Source organism: Daktulosphaira vitifoliae, unplaced genomic scaffold (genome assembly GCF_025091365.1).
Source record: "Daktulosphaira vitifoliae isolate Bord-2020 unplaced genomic scaffold, ASM2509136v1 Scaffold_1, whole genome shotgun sequence".
NCBI lineage: Eukaryota > Metazoa > Arthropoda > Insecta > Hemiptera > Phylloxeridae > Daktulosphaira > Daktulosphaira vitifoliae.
In genome coordinates, this window is record NW_026099572.1 from 50,368,095 (window position 1) to 50,388,141 (window position 20,047).

At 28.4% G+C, this 20,047-nt stretch overlaps 1 protein-coding gene across 1 annotated transcript; it reads right to left on the reverse strand.

The window, feature by feature from the left end:
* Window positions 1–1,319: 1,319 nt before the first annotated feature.
* On the reverse strand, window positions 1,320–18,969 carry LOC126895442 (uncharacterized). The gene is made up of 11 exons (XM_050667297.1): window positions 18,789–18,969; window positions 6,933–7,011; window positions 6,774–6,837; window positions 6,579–6,683; window positions 5,405–5,916; window positions 5,123–5,299; window positions 4,914–5,057; window positions 4,581–4,844; window positions 4,419–4,511; window positions 3,281–3,476; window positions 1,320–1,721 (listed from the first exon to the last, which is right to left on the reverse strand). The coding sequence occupies exons 2-11, from the start codon at window positions 6,993–6,995 to the stop codon at window positions 1,588–1,590; spliced, it is 1,752 nt and encodes a 583-aa protein (XP_050523254.1). The 5' UTR covers window positions 6,996–7,011; window positions 18,789–18,969; the 3' UTR covers window positions 1,320–1,587.
* Window positions 18,970–20,047: the final 1,078 nt, after the last annotated feature.

The window sequence follows — 20,047 nt, forward strand, 5'->3', positions numbered from 1 at the left end:
CCTGACACCATTCCACCCTCAGGAGACCGCTTCACTTGGTGGTGTGGGGAAAGTTTGGGTACTTTTGGAATGGACCTTGTAAGGGTAGGAATGCGGAAATAAAATTCTAATATCGAATTTAGATCACCTAAATTAGGCAATAAAATTCCAAATCCGGATATTTAAATAATGAAATATCTAGGTTGGGTTTATTTATTCAGGTAAATTATTCTGAAACATTAGAATAATGTCCAGGAAAATTAAAAAATTATCTATTGTTTTTTTCATATCAACACGATTTGTCTATATAAAATAAGATAGCATTAGTATAGTTACCAAATAGAGTCACTCAAATATATACTTATATATACAGACGATTTAATCACTTTCGTATTACACATATGTGATAATGATGTGATTAGGGATGAACTAATTAGTTAAATCATGACAAGTATAGATATTTTACAGTGATTAAAATAACTATTATAAAAAAGGCTTCGATACAAATCTTTAGATAGTGTTTAATTTTAAGATATTGGTAAATTATCCCAAATGCAACTTCAACTCCTTCTTTCTTAATTATATTCTGTTTACTAGTTTTACAATTTATAAATATAATACACGAATAAATACTAATTACAGTAATTAAATTTAATAAAATTGATATTTAATATTTTGTATTAGGACTTTCTCGGAGAAATTATAAAAAGTTATAAAGTAGTTGTATATTTCGTTATCTTTATGCCAAACCAAATAAAAATAAACACATATCAGTAAAATTAATACCTTTTCAGATTCGCATCAGAGCTAAAACAAATTGAATTCTGTGTCAAATGTAAATTTTTTTGAACACATATGAAAATAAATTAAGTACAAATTTAGGTTACTACTAGTACAAAATTATGTGTTCACATTAGTTAAGTATTTTTAACATATTTTATTCATTTATTTACCAATGAAGTATAAACTTAACATGTACGAAAATAATTAATCTAATAATGGTATACAAAAAATGGCGACAATTAGTAAAATTTATACATAAACTAAAACATTTACAAATCAATAATGACAATAATAATATAACATAGATTTATGTTTCTATATATATATACACTTAAAATAAATATATTAAAATAAAAGTAAATTATCTCTCATGATCTAAAAGAGTTATTAATTATTAAAAAACTTTAAATACAAATGTTTTTATAAATTTTATTTCTAAAATGTTAGTTTGATTTTATAACCACAAAATATACTATTTTTTTTAGTTCCAAAATGATTTAGGTTTCAGAAAATAAGTTGTATACTTATATGTTTATAATCAAATTTCGAGAGATTAGATTAGATTAGATAATGAAGCAACATGGTTCATTGTACATATGATTATTGCTTTTTTATAGTTTTTAAAACAGAAGCATAAATTATAAAAGATAATATAGCACTATATTAAAAAAATAGTCATAATTAAGAATTTTTATGTTTATGATTTTAACAAATTTTTATAGTTTCCATTGTAAATCTTCTGACTATGAATATTTAATAACATGTTATAACATTTGTTGGTTTAAAAAAAATATTCTATTTTACATAAAATTTAATATCTTTCAATTAAACTTTAAATGCTTTTCTTTGTAAGCGAATCCAAAGCGTCATACTTATTGCACTTGATATTAATGTCATCGCTACCATGAATGAATATGTGAAGTAAAATTTCCTTGATGACATACATAATGTCCTATCAGCTAAATAAACAAAAAATAAATAAAATTTATTTTAATATAATATTTTTTAGTTGTAACCAGTTGTACGGTAAAAGTATACAATACTACCATAACAACGAGTATAATAATTCCCATTTCACATTATTTAATCCTACCAAATAACTATTGAATTTTTTATAAGTAGTGCATTGTTCAATTAAGGGTAGTATATAAATATAAATTTAATTATTTAAGTTAAGGATGTTTAAAGTACTAATATACTAACCACCCACTAGTTCCCAGTTAGTATAATATCTATTTAATTGTTTATACCACATATTCATTTTTACATTATTATATTTTGTTTATAAAGGAAAAACAGCATGACATTAAAATCCTGAGATTGCTCGTAAGAATAAAATGTATTTAAAACTTTCTTTGTTGAAATTTCTATTATAAGTAAAGTAATTTCATTGTCATTTCCAATACCAATTTTTATGTAAAACTACATAGTTCTTGAAACAATTTACATAATTGTGAAACAAAGAATAATTAAATTTTCAGCGTCTTAAACAAATAAACCATGTTGCATACTTGTATTAAAATATGCTATTTAGATAAAAATTTAATTAGATACGCAGTTTTTTTATGACTGTAATAAGAAAAAAAGTTTCGTTAAAGTTCATTTCATTTGTTGCAGCAAACATTCGCATCATCAGTAATAAGATATTGCATGTTTAAAACTTTATCCCACATTTTATACACCATACAATTATAAAAAAAAAATTAGATTTTATAATGTGATGAATGAATATTACTAAACACAATTACAAAATTAAATCAGTCAAATTAAGAGTTACTTTTACATAGTTATATATGATGCCAAAGTCAAGTTTATACCATTAATATTAATTGAACGTAAAGGGAAAATTTTTATTTTAAAGACAGGGAAAGCCAAGAAAATATCTTAGTGCGTAGAAAATATCAGTTATGCGTTTCGAATATGGACAATGGGCATGATGCGAAGTTTTTTCATTATCACTAGGATCTTTTTGACCTTTAAACAACGCACTGCACGATGACACAAAAATAATAGTTGCTGCTTTTGTTCGTGAAAAATAAATAATGCAATCCGATGTATCTATGTGACATTTCACTTACGTTAATAAATTTATTATTCAATATTAAAATTAAATTTTTAGCTTAGGAATCACTAACATGAACTTTCAAAAATCGATAGTTTAGATAATTGAAGTTACAAAAATTTACTATTAATAATTTTTTTTAAATAGAAATAAAATGTCAGCTTAAATTTTTAACGGCACAAAAATTATTCATAAGCTATTTTTTCATTTTCACATAAATTAATATATTAAAGAAATGTTTTTAATTAATAAATAGTTATTTTACAAAAATATTTTTATTTTATGTATTACTGTTAGCTAGACGAAATAATGTATGATTTGTCATATTTAAAAATTATATTATATGGTTTATTGAAATTGTTGTTTATTTTCTAGTCAAAATGTTTGTAATATCAAGAGATAATAAAAATGTCCACAAACTTATCATGCTATTATTGAGTACTATGACTAATTTACTTGATGTAAATGACTGAAATGGGTCCACGAGGTCCATACCAGTCTGATTAAAATTGTCAGCTAACAAGTCATCGGGTGAATAAACGTGTACACGTCCAATCAACATCATGGAATCAGTATCTCCATTGCTATTACTAGCGTTAACTGTGTTGTTTCCATGTACGTCTCGCCTTCTACGACGACCGGGATCTATTTTCTGTAGGACAAAAAATATAAGACGAATAAAATAATATTATGTTAAATTGAACTCGTGACCTATGCAAGAAGTGAAAGCCACTATCGATTGGCATAGACTCACTGTTGTCATATAGTAAAATATTTAGGTTCATAATAAAACAACATATCGGTGGCACTGATGTAAAATTTTTAAGGGTATGATAAAAAAAAAATCACTCAGCTACCACTACATTCAAATGCTTTTTAAATTTATTGCTCATTATTTATTATTAAAGTATTTTTTCCGCAAAAATACAGACATTTATCAGGAAAAGCATATCCCCTAATATACAACTAACCAAATGCATGTATTTGTATTGTGACAGCAATACATGTATATAGAGATCGGCACCACTGAAATACATTTAACGCCATTGTTTATAATAAAAACGGAGTAAAAGAAACAATGGTTTTGATTTATTTGCTATTAATTTAATTTCAGCTCAGTTTACCTATATCACGTTCTAGTAAAAGTAATCAGTTAAAAACGCTATCAAGTTAGACTTAATAAAAATTAGAGCTATTTAACGTAATTTTTAAATAGAATAAAAAAATTGTGAACTATCTAAAAAATAATTGACTAATCGGTCTAAAAGAATAAAATATTGAAAAAATGTAAAACACAATATTCATTAAAAGTTCTACTAAAATGGTAAGTATTTAAAAATGAAATTAAAAACTGAATGGGTTTGGTAAACTTGTTGAAAAGAGAAAATATTGTTACAATTCAGCATACTATTGACAAATGAATATCAATAATAAATTGCTTAACGTTTGAACGATTCCATAACGTGGGACGTCAAAATATTGAAACACTATTGTTCTGTATTTGTACAATTCACGAAGAATTTCCTATTATTTTTCGACTTAACCTTATGACAAGTAAAAAGTTAAGTTTAAACTCGTGGTTGAAACCTCTTACTTGGTTAGAGTTTCCACAAGGCTGACAGTTTACTTTACACAATTCTACATTGCACTCAATCAATAGGTCCATAACATCCGGGAATTTAAACGCCTATCAAATAAATCAAACACACGAATTGTTTACTATAGATGTTTATTTACAAATTATAATTTATTTTACTTGGAAGTACGCGTATGCTATTAAAGAGCCTGTGGCCGGATTAGTCGTCGTTTGGAAACTACCAAAAAGTTTTGGTTTGGCTACGCATCCTTGACTATCAGTTAACTGAAGTTGATTGCCAGAATTTGGATCATTATCACGTGCTATGCACTCTCTTACTAACACGTTGAAACCTGGATCGCCATCCACAGTGACAACTAAAGTCATTGTTTCTCCGATTTTCACTAAACCGTTTGCAATTGGAGCAAATGGTCCTTTGCCAGCCTAATATTTTTTTACTTTGAAATGAAATGAAACTTTTTTTTATAAATTAATTAAAAGTCTGTAGTTTACTTGAATATCGAGTCTAGCGGTAGCAGTATCGCCGCTAAATGTCACCACTTCTTGGTTTAGAGTACCAATGTTCAATGCGATCGATAAAGCTTTGTTCAAATTACCTTCCCACAAACATCTCACTGAACGAATCACATCCCATACCTGAATGTACAGACACATAAGTTTATAATCGATTATTATGACTTTAGTGGACTATATTTCATTACTTCTTGAATGCCCGGTTCGTTTTGTACGACTAACACATTTTCCAGGTAGGCTTGTTTGCCAGAAGAGAATTCATCGACAAAGTGAGTCCCGCATGAATTCAACATAACTTTGAATGAATATTTCGTTTGACCTGAATTTGGGGTCACGTATCTGCACTCTGGGTTATTATAAAATCCCTAAAATACATTAATAAGTTTTAATAAAACGTTTTAATCTAAAAAAAGGAGGTTAGATATTATTTTAATATTATATCGTTCAATATTAAACAAAATCAGTTCTACCTTTGAATAAATTACACCGTCATACGGTCTATTGAATTCAACATTGATTGTCATCATATCTTTTGAACATTGTACAGTCATTTCATGAATGTGGGGTGGATGTACAACGTTGGTTAGATCTGTCTGAAGTGTTTCAGCATTGGTATTTAATGGTGGATTAGTGGCTAGAAATTCAGATGGTTCGTTAGAAAACGTTGTAGTTTGCTGGGTAAAACTTGATCCTTGTGAAAAACTCGATGCCTGCGAGAAATTTGGTATTTGAGAGAAACTTGGTGCTTGTGAATTGGGCGTAGTTTCTTCAGTTGAAGGGCTCTCTGGTTCACTGGTCGTGACAGCTTGAAAAAATTGATTGTTGTCTACCGACGTAGATGACTGTTGAGCAGGGTTTAACTGTTGTGGAATTGAGAACTCCGGTTGAGGTGGAGGTTGTGGTGGCAAATAACCTCGAAATTCCTGAGCTTGTTGCGGGGCTACAAAAGGTCGAGGTCGTTGTGGCTCTGTATTTTGTCGAGCTGAAATTTAATACATTGTACTTATGTTGAAATGCTTGAAAGTAAACATAAATTTATAATCATTTAAATTTGTGATTATAAGATTATGCAAATAAAGTATGAAGAAAAGTTTTTAATTAAAAATTTTCTTAATTTATTATAATAATTCATAATCTACCAGACTGAAAAGAAGTATTTATGTATAACTCTACCTAAATTTAGTTAATTTATTTGATTGATATAAATAAAACTTTTTTGTTAGAGCCGAAAATTTTTATATTACTATTAAGTCAATGAAAATGTTACGATTAAAATAAACAACATCTGACATGTATAATATTATTATAGTTCATAATTACTTTTAGAATTTTTCAACTAGTTTCAATTTTATCATATTTAACGTTCAAAAAATAAATTAACGTAGTTAGAAATTAATTTTACGTTATAAATGGAGTATATTATTTATTAATAGTTGTAAACAATTATAAGCTTCCTGATTTGTATATTAAGTCATTGATATTCTTACATATTTAATACATATTTAAGCCATGTATAAAAAATATTACAGTCGTGCTATTATATAAAATAGTTATACCAAACCATTGTTAATACATTAGATCATTATTAAGCTTTTTAACAATAATGGTGCTTTTATGACAGTTGTTTCGAATAAATGTGCTTACCTTGTCTTTGGTTTTGTTGGTATCTCGATTGCAACCACATGAGTATATGATCGACAGTTTGATCCATGGAATTGGGGGCTATCCGTGACACTTTAGTGTGTAGTTCTATATTTTAAAATGAATTAAGTTATATTCAATCATTGATATTTTTATAAGTATACGCTGACTACTACGTAGCAGTGTTCGGTGACATACCTCTAGCCTTTCGTATATCCTCAGACTTAACGAAGAGAGCTCGGTCGTAATCCACACCATGTACCTGTAAGAAAATAAAATGTTTAGAGTTTCCTTTATTTCCGAGAACCGTAGTGTATTGAGTAACAAAAGGTAGAGACGGAGAAAATGAGATCTTACCACATTGTACGTTTGTATGACGGTGACGATTAACAAGCTCGTCATCAACAAATGACGGACCATCGTGCTTGTGATCGATCTATGAACAAAAAGGAAAAAATAAATAAATCATTTTTCTAGTACTCGTGCATATTGAATTGTGTATACAGAGAAATTCACAAATAACGGTTAGATTACTAAAAACATTTGAAACATATGCATAATTTATTAGTTTTTTTTACATTTCATACTAAATTATAGAATACATTACCTCTCACCTAGTTATTGTTTTAAATTGTAATAAACTATTGTTCCGTATGTTTGGTGGCACGTTGGATCAAAGAAAACGTGACGCCAAGTGATGTAAGTAATAAATATTTAAGTGTCCAGTTTTGTTTATAATTTTGTACCAGATTACGTGCTAATAACGATGATTGTTGAAAATTTTTGTAATAGTAACCTACAGTGTAAAAAATAAGAGGAAATCGATAAAAAGAGAATGGAGAGACATCCGGCAAATAATGGTTCCGTAAATATTTAAAGAATTAGCAGATGTCGACGCGCTCAGGGCGGTAAACGGTAATTATACGGTAATTGTTCAAAGTTTATTTGATTTTATTTCGCACAGCTCACGATTAAAACGTATTAGAGTTTAAAAACAGTAGAGTAGGCGTTGATTTCGATGATAAATTCCGTAAATTCGTGATTCGCCAATGGAAATTATGTTGTTTGTTTATTATTGGAACTTACAAAATTCACCAGAGTTTTAAATTTCTCTTGCACTTTATGCTCTTTTTGTTTTCAAATGATTAAAAGACGATGTCATAATATTAATAATAAGACTTATTTTTTAACAAAACACTAAAAAACGTCTCGTTTAAAAAATAAATTACTAGTATGTATGTTATGTAAGAGTGAATGTTATATCATAAAAAGGCTTCGGTGCAAATATATAGATTTGAAAGTTAAATTTTTAATGGAAATTTTTAGATTAATCCAAAAGCAACATCAACTTCTATTTTCTTAATTATATCCTGATTATTATTTTTGTAATTTATAAGTATTATACATGAATAAATATACATTATAGTAATTAAATTTAATATGAAATTGATATTTAATATATTGTATTGGAATAAATAATAAATAATTATAAAGTAGTTGTATATTTAGTTTCCTCTATATCAGACGTGTATTAAAATTGTAAGTATGGATTTATCCAAAAAAAAAAAAAATATTTATAATTGACACTTAAATCTTATTTATTTTTAAAAAAGGGAACATTTAAATGGGGGTACTTACTTCTCCTTCCTATATGATTCTGTTTGACTTGAAGTATAGCCATAAATAATTGGGAAAAAAATGTAACTCGCCTTGTAAAATGGTTCAATTTTTAAAAAGAGTATGTCGGATGAAAGTAAAGTACTTATACAAAATATTTGTATTGATCTATACATTTATTTAAAAAAGATATAAAAGTCTAAATCGAAAATTGAAAATTTTAATACAAAAGAAACATATTTTATAACTACGGCGGCTATTTGCACATAAAAGATAAAATATAGGGATATATTTTTTACTTATAGTATTTATTATAAGCTTAAATTTAACATATGTTGTGCTTGCAATCTTTTACTTGTAATTTATTTTTGAATAATATTGCAATCAATTATATTTTAATACAATCTAAAATGTTCAAATAAGTGCAATGTGAGGAAATGAGATTTCATTTAATGAGATTATCTTCGGCTACTTCAATTTTAACTACCGCAGCCGGATTTAAAGCGCTTTATTAAACGAAATGTTTTTCCTGGCCATAAAACATAACCCCAGTTTGATAGTAAATATAAAACACTAAGAGTTTTCGGAAAAACACCGGGGACTATTTCTCTTGTAACACCCTTTCGGTGACAAAAGCTCAGTTTACGGCCTTTAGCCACTCTACATCAATCGAATGTGAAAAGACATGTTTTTTTCCCAATGATATTTTATCTAAATTTCATCACTGGTGGCCTTTGGGAATAAATTGTGGTGCATCGGTTTGAAATTAACAGCACTCTCTTCGTAATGTTATTTATGTTATTTGTTAGCAGAACAGAGTATGGGCGCCTGTACGAGATCACGAACGGCAAGAAACAGAAATAATGCAATATGAACCATGTTTATGAATTATGGTCGAGAAATCTCATTATTTTATGAAATTACTACATAAATGCGGTATCTCCTGTGGGTTTTTTTATCTTGTGTTACGCGAACAACTTCGCCGTAGCTTTTTGTGCGATACCATCCACCATCGGACGTTTATATTACACTAGTCTATGCATTTCACCCCGACACCGGTACATTGCCAGGCTCTTTCATTGCAATAACACATTTATCCCGTTCAAGTATTAAACGTACGAGGACACTAATTTCACTTGAATTCACAAAACTCTATTTTATTCATACCCTCGGGGAAAATCCATGGCGTGTTTATCATCGTCAACTGTTGTAACGATTACGACCACGACAGTCTTCTATGCACAGACGACCTTTCGCCTTTCAAAAACCCGGAAAAATGCTTGAAGCTGTACCGCGGTAATTCGACAAACGTGTCCAACTGCCACGGTGGTCCACGCAATGCGGTTAAAAAAAAAAAAAAACATAACAAACGTTAACAACGGCACTACACGTACGTAACAATATATGTTATAGTCATCGCGGACACGATTTCTTTCGTCAATGACAATACTTATATACATACTTATCACATTTGAACGGTTAGCTGTACTGATAATGATCAAATCGAATCAAATGACTCAATTAAGAATTGTACTTAATTATGATACATGATTAATTAGTAGATTTATAATGAGAACTTTTTATTTAAACTTTTTTTTTTTTACATTAGAATAAACGTTTTTAAAACATCAATAAAAAATCGTCAGTCTTATTATTATTTTATTTTAGAATGTAGTGAAAGGCCTCCAATACGAAAAATATTTATTAACGAAATGTATTACTACAATGTTCATACACTATTTTATTGTTACTTCGACAGCATAACCAATTATGAAATTATTAACTATTTAACTGTTTGTATAAATTTTAATTAAGTGTCAGTGAATGTGAGTACAAATTTAACATCTCTAATTACTCTTTTGATATTTTGACGTCAGTTATAATAACTTAATTACGATGGAAAACATTTTTCTTTTTTTTTAATCTTTAATTTTATTAGAAAAACGAACAAAATATATAACTATGATAAAACTAATAGAACTACCCAATATCAAAATTTTAAAAATGTTTTTAAAAAATTATAAAATAAAAAAAAAAACTAATTGTTTGCTACTTATTATGTTATGAATAGGATCTCAAATAATTAACTTAGCATTTATTATTTTACATTAGAAGTAAGAAATGAAATACAATATCAAAGATGATTACCAAGAAGAGGCACTTCAGTGCAATTAAAAGAAATACCCTGATCCACAGGATACCAAAGTAAGTTGATATAATTTCTGACTTCCAACATTAAAAGTAAAAACATACAAAAAAGAAAAAGTCAAATAAATCAGTCTGGCCAATCATTGTATGATATAATATAATTTATTCCATTAACTTGTGAGGTATAATCATAAGGATAATGAAGTTTGAAATACAAAGTTACAACGATTGAAATAAAAACTTTATAGAGTTAAATATTTATTTATAAATTTATAATATAAATAATATGTATCTTGTGAACATAGAGTTAAAACTAAAAGTACTTAGATAATTAAAATTTATTAATATGTTTAAAGACGAATTCTGCTGATTCTGCATTATTTAACTATTTATAGAATAAATTACTTGAAAATGAGTTTTGTTATTAATAATAAACTTCTGTCGATCAAATTTTAACATTTCTACGTTAAACTTTTACAGGAAGCGTTTTAAATTGTCAGGATTCTGTTATTTTAATTTTAAGTTTTGCAATTATAACTGATGTGGCTAAAATAACTAAGTGTTGGGTATTAAGCGACAGTTTGAAAATTTCGCATTTATTTAACAAGTTCTCGTTGTATTGATCATTAAATAAAGTTTTTAAATAAATTATCTACTATTGTTTTGAAACATAATAAGAAAATAATAATTGTCTATAACTCTTAAGCATACCGTGCTATGTTAATGATTACATTCAAATAGTGTTAAATGATTTAAATAAACATCCGGTTTATCTATTTATACCAAATTATTACTTTTATTATGTTTGAAATACAATAAAATCAATTAATGTTAACAGAATTGTTGGCACGGGGTAGAAGTGAACCCTCCACAGTCAAAACATGGAAGGGAAGTGTCATTTTACTCTTAATTAAATGTGAAAATATGATATAAAATTAAAAAAAAATACTTTAATAATTTGAATTAAAAAAAATCAATTTCAGATTTTGTTATAATTCCATTTGATTACGTTTTATTTTTATTACATTATTAATTGTGTCCTAGCAAAATTTAATGACTAAAGTAAAGTTATAATCAAATTTTTACCAAATATTAAATTTGTTGCTTATTCACTATTTAATTTAAGTACTTTTAAATCTTAATTTTTAATTTACAAAAAGTTATTTTGCTTAAAAATGTTAATTTTAAATGTTCTATAGATTGAACCAGATAATTTCCAAAGTTAATGATAAGGTTTTTATTCTTAAAAAATAACCTTCTTTGTTGTATTTATAAATGAGTAGTGACCCCTAATCTTATCAACAATTATGAATGATATAATATGCAAAGTTATAAAAGTAATATACATTATTAAAGGTAAAGTTTATGAACTACCTTTTATTTTACATAAACAATAAAAATTGCCGAAAAAAATAACTGTACCAGCTTTTTTAGCTTTGTAACAATCAAGAGGACCGATTTTTCTAATTTAATTTTTGCATTTCCATTTAAAAAATAAATTCGTCATCTCTGAAATCAATTATTACATTTTGCTAATGTTAATTACCAACTTCAAGTGTTTTATCTCAACATTTTTCCTGTTAAAAATATAAAGAATTGTTGAATTTAATTTTAAATTAGAAATTTTTGCACTTAATCTAAAAAACATTTACTGTCAAATCGTATTATGCAACTCGATGTTAACGGTCTTTTAAATATTAATGTGATTCGTTTAGTAAACAGACGAGTAAATAATAAATAAATTTCATTTTTAAATGTGAAATATAAAAAATGATGTTACTACACTGAATAAATATAAACTTTCGCTCGTCACATCGCTTTACTGTAAAACATGTATTTATTCGCACCAGTTATAACCGCCATAAAGCTACGGCGATATTATGTCAATGCGGTATGATTATTTTTATTACTAAAAGAAATAAGACCGTTTATTTTTACATGGTACATTAACACTAAACAGGTATACGGAAGTAATAAGCGGATAATACAAAAGGAATCTCAGAAAAACTTTACTCAAAAAGTATTTGTTTGTTAGACTGTCGTAGGGCTTTGCAATAGGATTTGGCCGGACGCAAAGTATCTGAGTACGTTTGTCATGCCGTAAAATTTAAGTATAGCAATCTTGGAGTTAATTGAATTTCGGTGTCCGTAAACGGGTAAGTCAGTTAGTACATTACGCACGTAGGTTGTCTGAGACTTTGAGTTACGATTTTTTTCTACCGGTAAATTCTTTAGTGTGCTAAAGTCGCTTTTTAGCCATTATGATTTACAGCCAGCTCGTTCAGCGATCGAATATACTTAATGGAAACGGCTTAAAGGTGAAACGACAAATTCAGTCGCCTAATACATTTTCGACGGTGCCCTATTAATATCGATTGTATTTCCAATGTACTTTGATTATAATATCATACAGCGGATATCAAACGGTTCAACGATCACAACAGCAGTGGCCTATTTTGAATAGATATTTGCCATCAAAATTCCTGCGGATGATAATAATTAGCGCAATGGCCGACAGTCCGTTTCTGTTCTAATTTGACTGCGTAATCTACACGAGACGTACGTACATCATCACGTGTGGCAGTTGGTGTGGGACGGCGGTGCCGAAGATCGTGAGAGAAGTCACTTAATTACAGGATACTCCGGTTTATATTATTGTTTTAACGTTATTAATGTTAAATAGATACACCGCTTGTGTACTAGGTATTTATGGTGTAGATTTTTCGCATTCGGTCGACATGTTTGTGGAAGAACAATGATGGCAATCAAACGTGTAACGCGTTATTTAATCATATCATCCCATTGTCTACCGTTACACAACGGCGGCGAGATGGATGAGACATGACGAAATGTTAACTACCTCCTCGTTATTTGTATAGCAATTAAAAAAAACATAAAATATTGCGATCAGTAATTCTTGAAGTAGAGAGACAAGAAATTAAAAAATAGAATCGATGATAGACGAGCGAACAATCAGTCTCGGGGTAAGTCGGAAGTGAATCTTACATCATTTAGGTATACAAATTAATTTTACGATGCAATAAAGCATCGTATATTTTCCAATCTATAAGACTAAAGGTTGAAGGTTTAAATAGAAAACATTAAAATCCGACAAATTCAAATCGAATTCGCGCCACTGTGGTCATAAAATAATTACATATACAAAAATGAATAATATTTATAGCTGTATTAATATTGCACAGTAATATGTTCGGTGGTAACCAAAAAAATACCGAATAAAGTCAACAAGAAGACATATTCGTGTAAAAAAATAACCTCGTTCAGAGATGAATGTTGTGTTTAAGTATGTTATATTTGTACATAACAAGGTTATATCGAACAACGGTAAATTCAACACAAAAAATGGAGTTGTGATATGTGTTTAAATTTATCGTTTACTCCAGTCAAAGTTTAATTGAAATTATAAAAAAAAAACTAAGAAACGTTTTTCATTATTAATAAGAAATCCCAAACATTAATACGAAAGTTTTCCAAGTACTTTCCACAAAAAAGAAGACCACAACAATCTTAAATAGCGAACGCGTCCCGAAACGTGTTGGTAAATATAAGTTTAGGATTTCTGCCTACGTTATTAGATTTTTAGAACCCTACTTTTACACGCGACAAAACCATATTGCTTCCGGAAGCGAAAATCCAGTAGCAAAAGTTTCAAATATATTAAAATAACCGATTTTTTATTCATTCAATTCTTCAAACAACTATCTACTGATTTTCCGATCTGAAGATATTTTTTTCCTCGCGTGTATTTTCCCATATGATTTATCGGAATCATTTTCTTTTCAGAGTTCCTTTAAGGCAAATAAATCGTATTGATGAGATCAATGTTGTATATAGGTAAACTATAATCATAGTAATACGAAAACCTTATGTTCGATGTGTTCGTGTGCATTAACTGGAAACTATAAAGTAATATGCTTGTTATTATATTTGATGCTAGTCTAGTGTATATTTGTTTCGTAAATTTCTCACAAGAAACCATTTTTGGTATGCAGTTAGTATAAAAATTTTCATTACTTATTTTTTATTTTATTACTGTGATAATGCACGTTATAACATCATTAAAGTTATATTAGATATTATTATATTCTAGTAAAGTCGTTAAATTATAATATTTTTTTTTAATAATAACGAATTCAAAATTAAAAAAACATCAGAAATTCGCAAGTATTTTAGGTTAGAATTAAATTTTATTAATATTTTTTTTAACGATTTTAAGCACTTTGACCATTGTATAAATCGATTATGATGTTCATTACATTGCTCAGGTTCTTCCCCTAGACTTTACAATTAAAATATTTTATGATTGTTACGTATAAGTTGTGACATTTTCATTATGTTTCCAACGTGATACAAATTAATTTGTTGATTGCATAATACATTCTAAAAACGAAGTTCGCTTAGAAAATAAATAAACAAAAAAATACCAACTGTTTTTAATGATAGACAAGATGTTTGTTTGATTAAAAATAATATTAAGAATGATAGCTTAAATTTCGATGTATAATGTTGAATTTTCTAGTATGAAATCGATTATTCAGTAGGAGCAAATCATATTATACCGTAATAAAGACGTGTACCACCTAGCCAGTAAAAATACTAAGAATTGAAAAAATTAACGTGGAAAATGTTATCGAATTTCTGAGATTATGTTATAAAAAAACTGTGTTCAATCTCGATAACGCAAAAACCCAAAGATTATCAGATAAGATTGCGTACTGCTTCTTTATTTTAATGAAATTTAAATATAACCTCTCACCTTGTTTTCATGTTAAATTATTTATTCTTTTTTTCAATTTCAAATTCCCAAGGTTCAAAAGATAATAATTTCCATTGCGAATAATTCAATTCAAACTATTACAATCCTGTAATATCTGTAAATTCATTTAGAATTGTATTCTCTTGGAGTTCTACGAAATTTACCACTATTTGTAATAAATACTCTGTTTTTATTGATACTTAACACACAATGAGATTTAGATTTTTTCTCATGATCCAGACATAATTGTCTTGTTTCCTCTAGGTTTCCTCTTTTTGTAGATATAAAGGATTTACTAATTTGCCATGAGTACTACTGTTAATGTATTTTTTCTTTTTATCACTTTAAATAATATTATATAATGAACGTAATACCATAATGTAAGTGAAAATGTAGTCGAGAGAAGAAACGTGCTCATATATAATCAAATGTCGGGTGGAAAAAAGTACATTTATTTAAATTTTTAAGAGTACACCTAAGCCAATTAATAAGACTCGGGTTATTAAACAAACTACGCCCGCATAATATCTGTCAGTTTACTTAAAAACAACCGTCTGGTTGATGTGTTAAGCACCGTAACAACGACCCGTCAAATTTTTATAGACCAGCTATTTTTATTGCTGTTTTTTGTCGACGTTGATTTAACTGACAACGTTTTACGGCATGAATAAACCATTTGCGAATGTTTTTATATTTTTAGTACTTATCGATCATCATTTTAAGGACACGGAGATGCGTACACAGTATAATTTATAGATATTTTTATAAGATAACGTGTGCAATAATTTACCGAGTACAACCATCCGAGACGGGTGAGAATTTTCGGCAATGAAGAATCTCCTGAGCAAAACTAGTGCACACGTGGTTTTAATTGAATCACCTCGTTGGATTAATATAATATGTTTAACACATAGCGTTACGCAAAAAGTATTTGATGCAGTTTCCACACGGTTCAACTGAGTCTTATTAATTTATAACCGTGAGACTCCATAAAGATGGTTCCACCGCGATTTCGGTTGATTTTAATTGTAATTTTTTTATATGCAAGGATTTCAGAGATTTACTTAAAATATTTCATTCTTATCTTGCACAACCTGATTGTTGTATTAATAGAACGCATTATTATTTCTAGTGCGTACGTGAATTTGAAATTTGGCATATCATAACTCTTCAAACCCATTCTTACGGATCCTCTAATGTTGTGATGTGTTATTATTGTCATGGCGAGTATTGTACTTGAAGCATGGCAGATATAAGTGCCGGTGATCTTGTACAGAATTATAGACTATTATAATCTTATAGGCCCATTGTGTGCACGAGTGGAGGAAAAGTGAAAATGCATAAGTCACTTGACCCGGCCGAGGTAAAGGTCAGCCGTTCTGTGAAAGCGTCTCTCGAATAATCACGATCCGCACACGACGACCAATTACCCCGACGCAACGTGATTTATTTTTCGGTTTTAGCGAGTTAAATTAGCATTTCGGGCACTCATTATTGCCAAATTGGTTTTTGATTAGTCATCTGTCGCGTTGACACTGAACATCCGATCGTGATCCGAATTTTCGTCGAAATTTGCATACGAATAGACGCTGGCAGTTGTTTTTGTCAATTCCACATGCTATCGGCTAGTCAGTTGAATGGAAATTGTTAATGTTTGCATTAGGTAAACACGCGGTCGGTTAGATGTGCTCTGAAAATGGTAAACTCTCTTAATCAAAAATACTTGAGGGTTCGGCAAATTTTCACGAGGCGTCAGGATCAAGAAAAATACAATCCACTCGAGTATACGCTCTCGTAAACAATTTATATTAGTATATACTAAGTATATTATTTGTACATAATAAAAAACATATGACGCAATTTAACGACCTCTTCACTGTGAGCGGCAAACTGCCGGCCTTTAGCTATACTGACTTTTGTTTTGCATGGGCTCAATTGAACTTTTACATTGACCCGACGGCGGGCGAAAGTCAAACGTCTCACACGATTTCGTTAGATTGTGTTATTACAAAAAACGTCGGTGGCTACCTCGTGATGATAACACCGGAAGTATGTAAGAATGTACAAGTTTGTGCCGTCAACTTTTATAGTTTTTACATCTTCGACAATCGTTATTCAGTCTCGTAAGCATCTTTCATCGAATCACACTAGCATTGAATAGAAATAGTGCGGTCACGCGTTATAATCTCCAGTCGGTTTACTACGAGAAAAACGCTATAAATTTTTCTCGGATGAATTTTCAAATATCACGACCCTAAATACTGTCTGAGTAACGACACTCGACTACACCATATGCCTTTAACCGTTGACGATCTTGCCACGAACGGGCTGACTTCCGAAACAGCATTATATGTCATATGGTAACAACCGGATATTTGCATCAATCGCAAAAACTGTTACTACTAAATGAACTATAGTCTTTGTAGAGTTACTTAATAACAACGTCATCTTGAAACATACCAAATCAAAGACCTAACATTCACATAAAATTGTTGTTTTTATATTTCTTTGATTTTACATAAGATTTATTCTAGACGCAAAAAATAAACCGTTTCACTATTATTCTGTTTGTTTATCTAGCAACATAACTAAACGCGGATGTATTAGAAGTTCGCATACATTTCCGTGAAAATAATTTTTACATTAGAATTGGCAGGTACCCCGTGAGAACTTAGATGGTGTAGATTACCCACACAGCTTAACGAGCATAGAAGTGTTCCTTTTTTTAGTACGCGTTTACTGTGTATACTAGTATTATTAGTTTACAAGTATTAAATTTTATAACGTGTTTTGTTTAAAATACAATTTACATTATTTTTACAAACTTTAAAACACTTGACATTGGAAAGTAGATCAAAAGACAATTTACAAAAGAAATATATAACTTTATGTATATATATATCCCAAAGCTACTTGCTTATTATGATGGAAGTACTTGGTCTGGTTAAAAATGCATACCCCCGGCATTGGCTGTACACTATATCATGGCACATAGGCTAAACCAAACCCTTCAGGGATCGTAGATACAAAGTAAACTCTTGAAATTAATTTTAACTAACAATAAACGTCACCTACAAAAACCTTTGTACCTACGTCTCGTGTACATTATAGTTAGGTTGAATGGTAATAAATAAAAAATCTATGAGGCGTTGCTGTGCAACTAAGTCATACGTCATAAAAAAGTTAAGATCAATAAAGTAATACATTCATTATTCAGATCGAAATTTGTCTTAGCTCATTACTACACTGTATTCAAAATCTTATAAATTTAAATTAACTCCTTAAATTATGTTCATTTTATGTAAATGTTATTTTGTTTGACTTTATTAAAAAAAGTTATCTGTATGTGAATTCCAAATATACTATGGGAAATATCCACCTAATAAATACATATTGAAAATTATATACAAATATTAACATTGATTTTTAAATAGTTATATTTTAGTAACTAGCAAATAAATACACTTGAATGAATTAGTGTAAAGTTCACTATTATTTTGAGTGTAAATATTTGTAACGTTATTTTGGTTGATGATCTGTAATTTTTATATTCTAATAAATTTTACAAAGTTTTAAATTGAACTTCGTTTGAAACACAAATCTTTATAAGTATAATATGTGTAACATATTACGGATTATTTATTTAAAATGTTAGAAATATTTTTACTTACTTGACTGTATCCTGTTCTTAAAAAAACCCCTTTTGGCAAGACTGACTAGAGATCGATTAATGTATAAAAAAAAAAATTCCTAATCACTTTGAACACACAATGTTACAATGTACAGTAATAAAAATTAAGTATAACTACGAATGTTGTGGTAGTTAACCATTCACATTTACAATTGCCTAGGTCTGGTTCCCAGACATCTATTATATATGCCCATCTCTTAAATTGTATAGATGAAGTGGAGTGGTTGAAGTGGTCGCAAAGACTTTCATTTTCAACATTTTTTCAAAAAAGTATAGTTAAATGTATCACTTTATTATTATCGAGGTAGCTCTTGTAATCCGATTATGAAATTATAATAAGTTATTTAAATTGGCGGTGAATTTTTTTCTACAATTTTTTATTTAGTTAAAAATGCAATTTAAGCTTAATAAAAAAAATAATTTACGCATAATAAAACTAAAAACATTAGAATTATTGAGTTACAAAAATTTTATTACATCTTATTATGTGTTTAATATAGATGCAACTAAATCAACCAATACGCCTAATAACTTATTTTAAATGTAAAATGTATAACTACATCAATTAGTGTATACACAAACGTGTAGTTTGGAAGTATATAATTAAAAATTTTGTATTGAGTAATCAACTATAATTAAATATTTGTAATCAAATAAAACGTATATTTGTAGGAACTTACGCAAAGAAATGTATGAGAATAAGTATCCAAGTCTAATAATATAGAAGTAATCATTATTTTATGAGATAATATTGTAATTATATTATTTGTATTAAGTATTGCAATCAAAGAGCTGAAATTTTAAACTTTAAAATATAAACATATTTACATTGACTTATTTGGAATGTATAAGAAAAAGAAAATAAAGATCCTTGTTACATACTTCTTATTTATAAAAGAAACTTAATAAAAGTTATAACTAATTATATCCGATGCGTTATACATTTAATTTTGGAAAATTAACAATATAGTATGACCGCCTAAAAATCTAATAAGATGAAACATTTCTTTTTTTATACTTCACAAAAAAGTATTTCTTTACATAATTTATAAAGGAATAACTGATATTTTGCTAATGATTTGTTAATGTAATATTTAACATTTTATCTAGAGATTTTGAACTTATAATTAATACTATAAATATACTTGTTTTTATTTAGCAATACATCTATTTTAGCTTCGATGCGAAGCTGAGAAGGTATTGGTTTTACTATGATGTGTTTTTTTTTTTTTTTTTTTT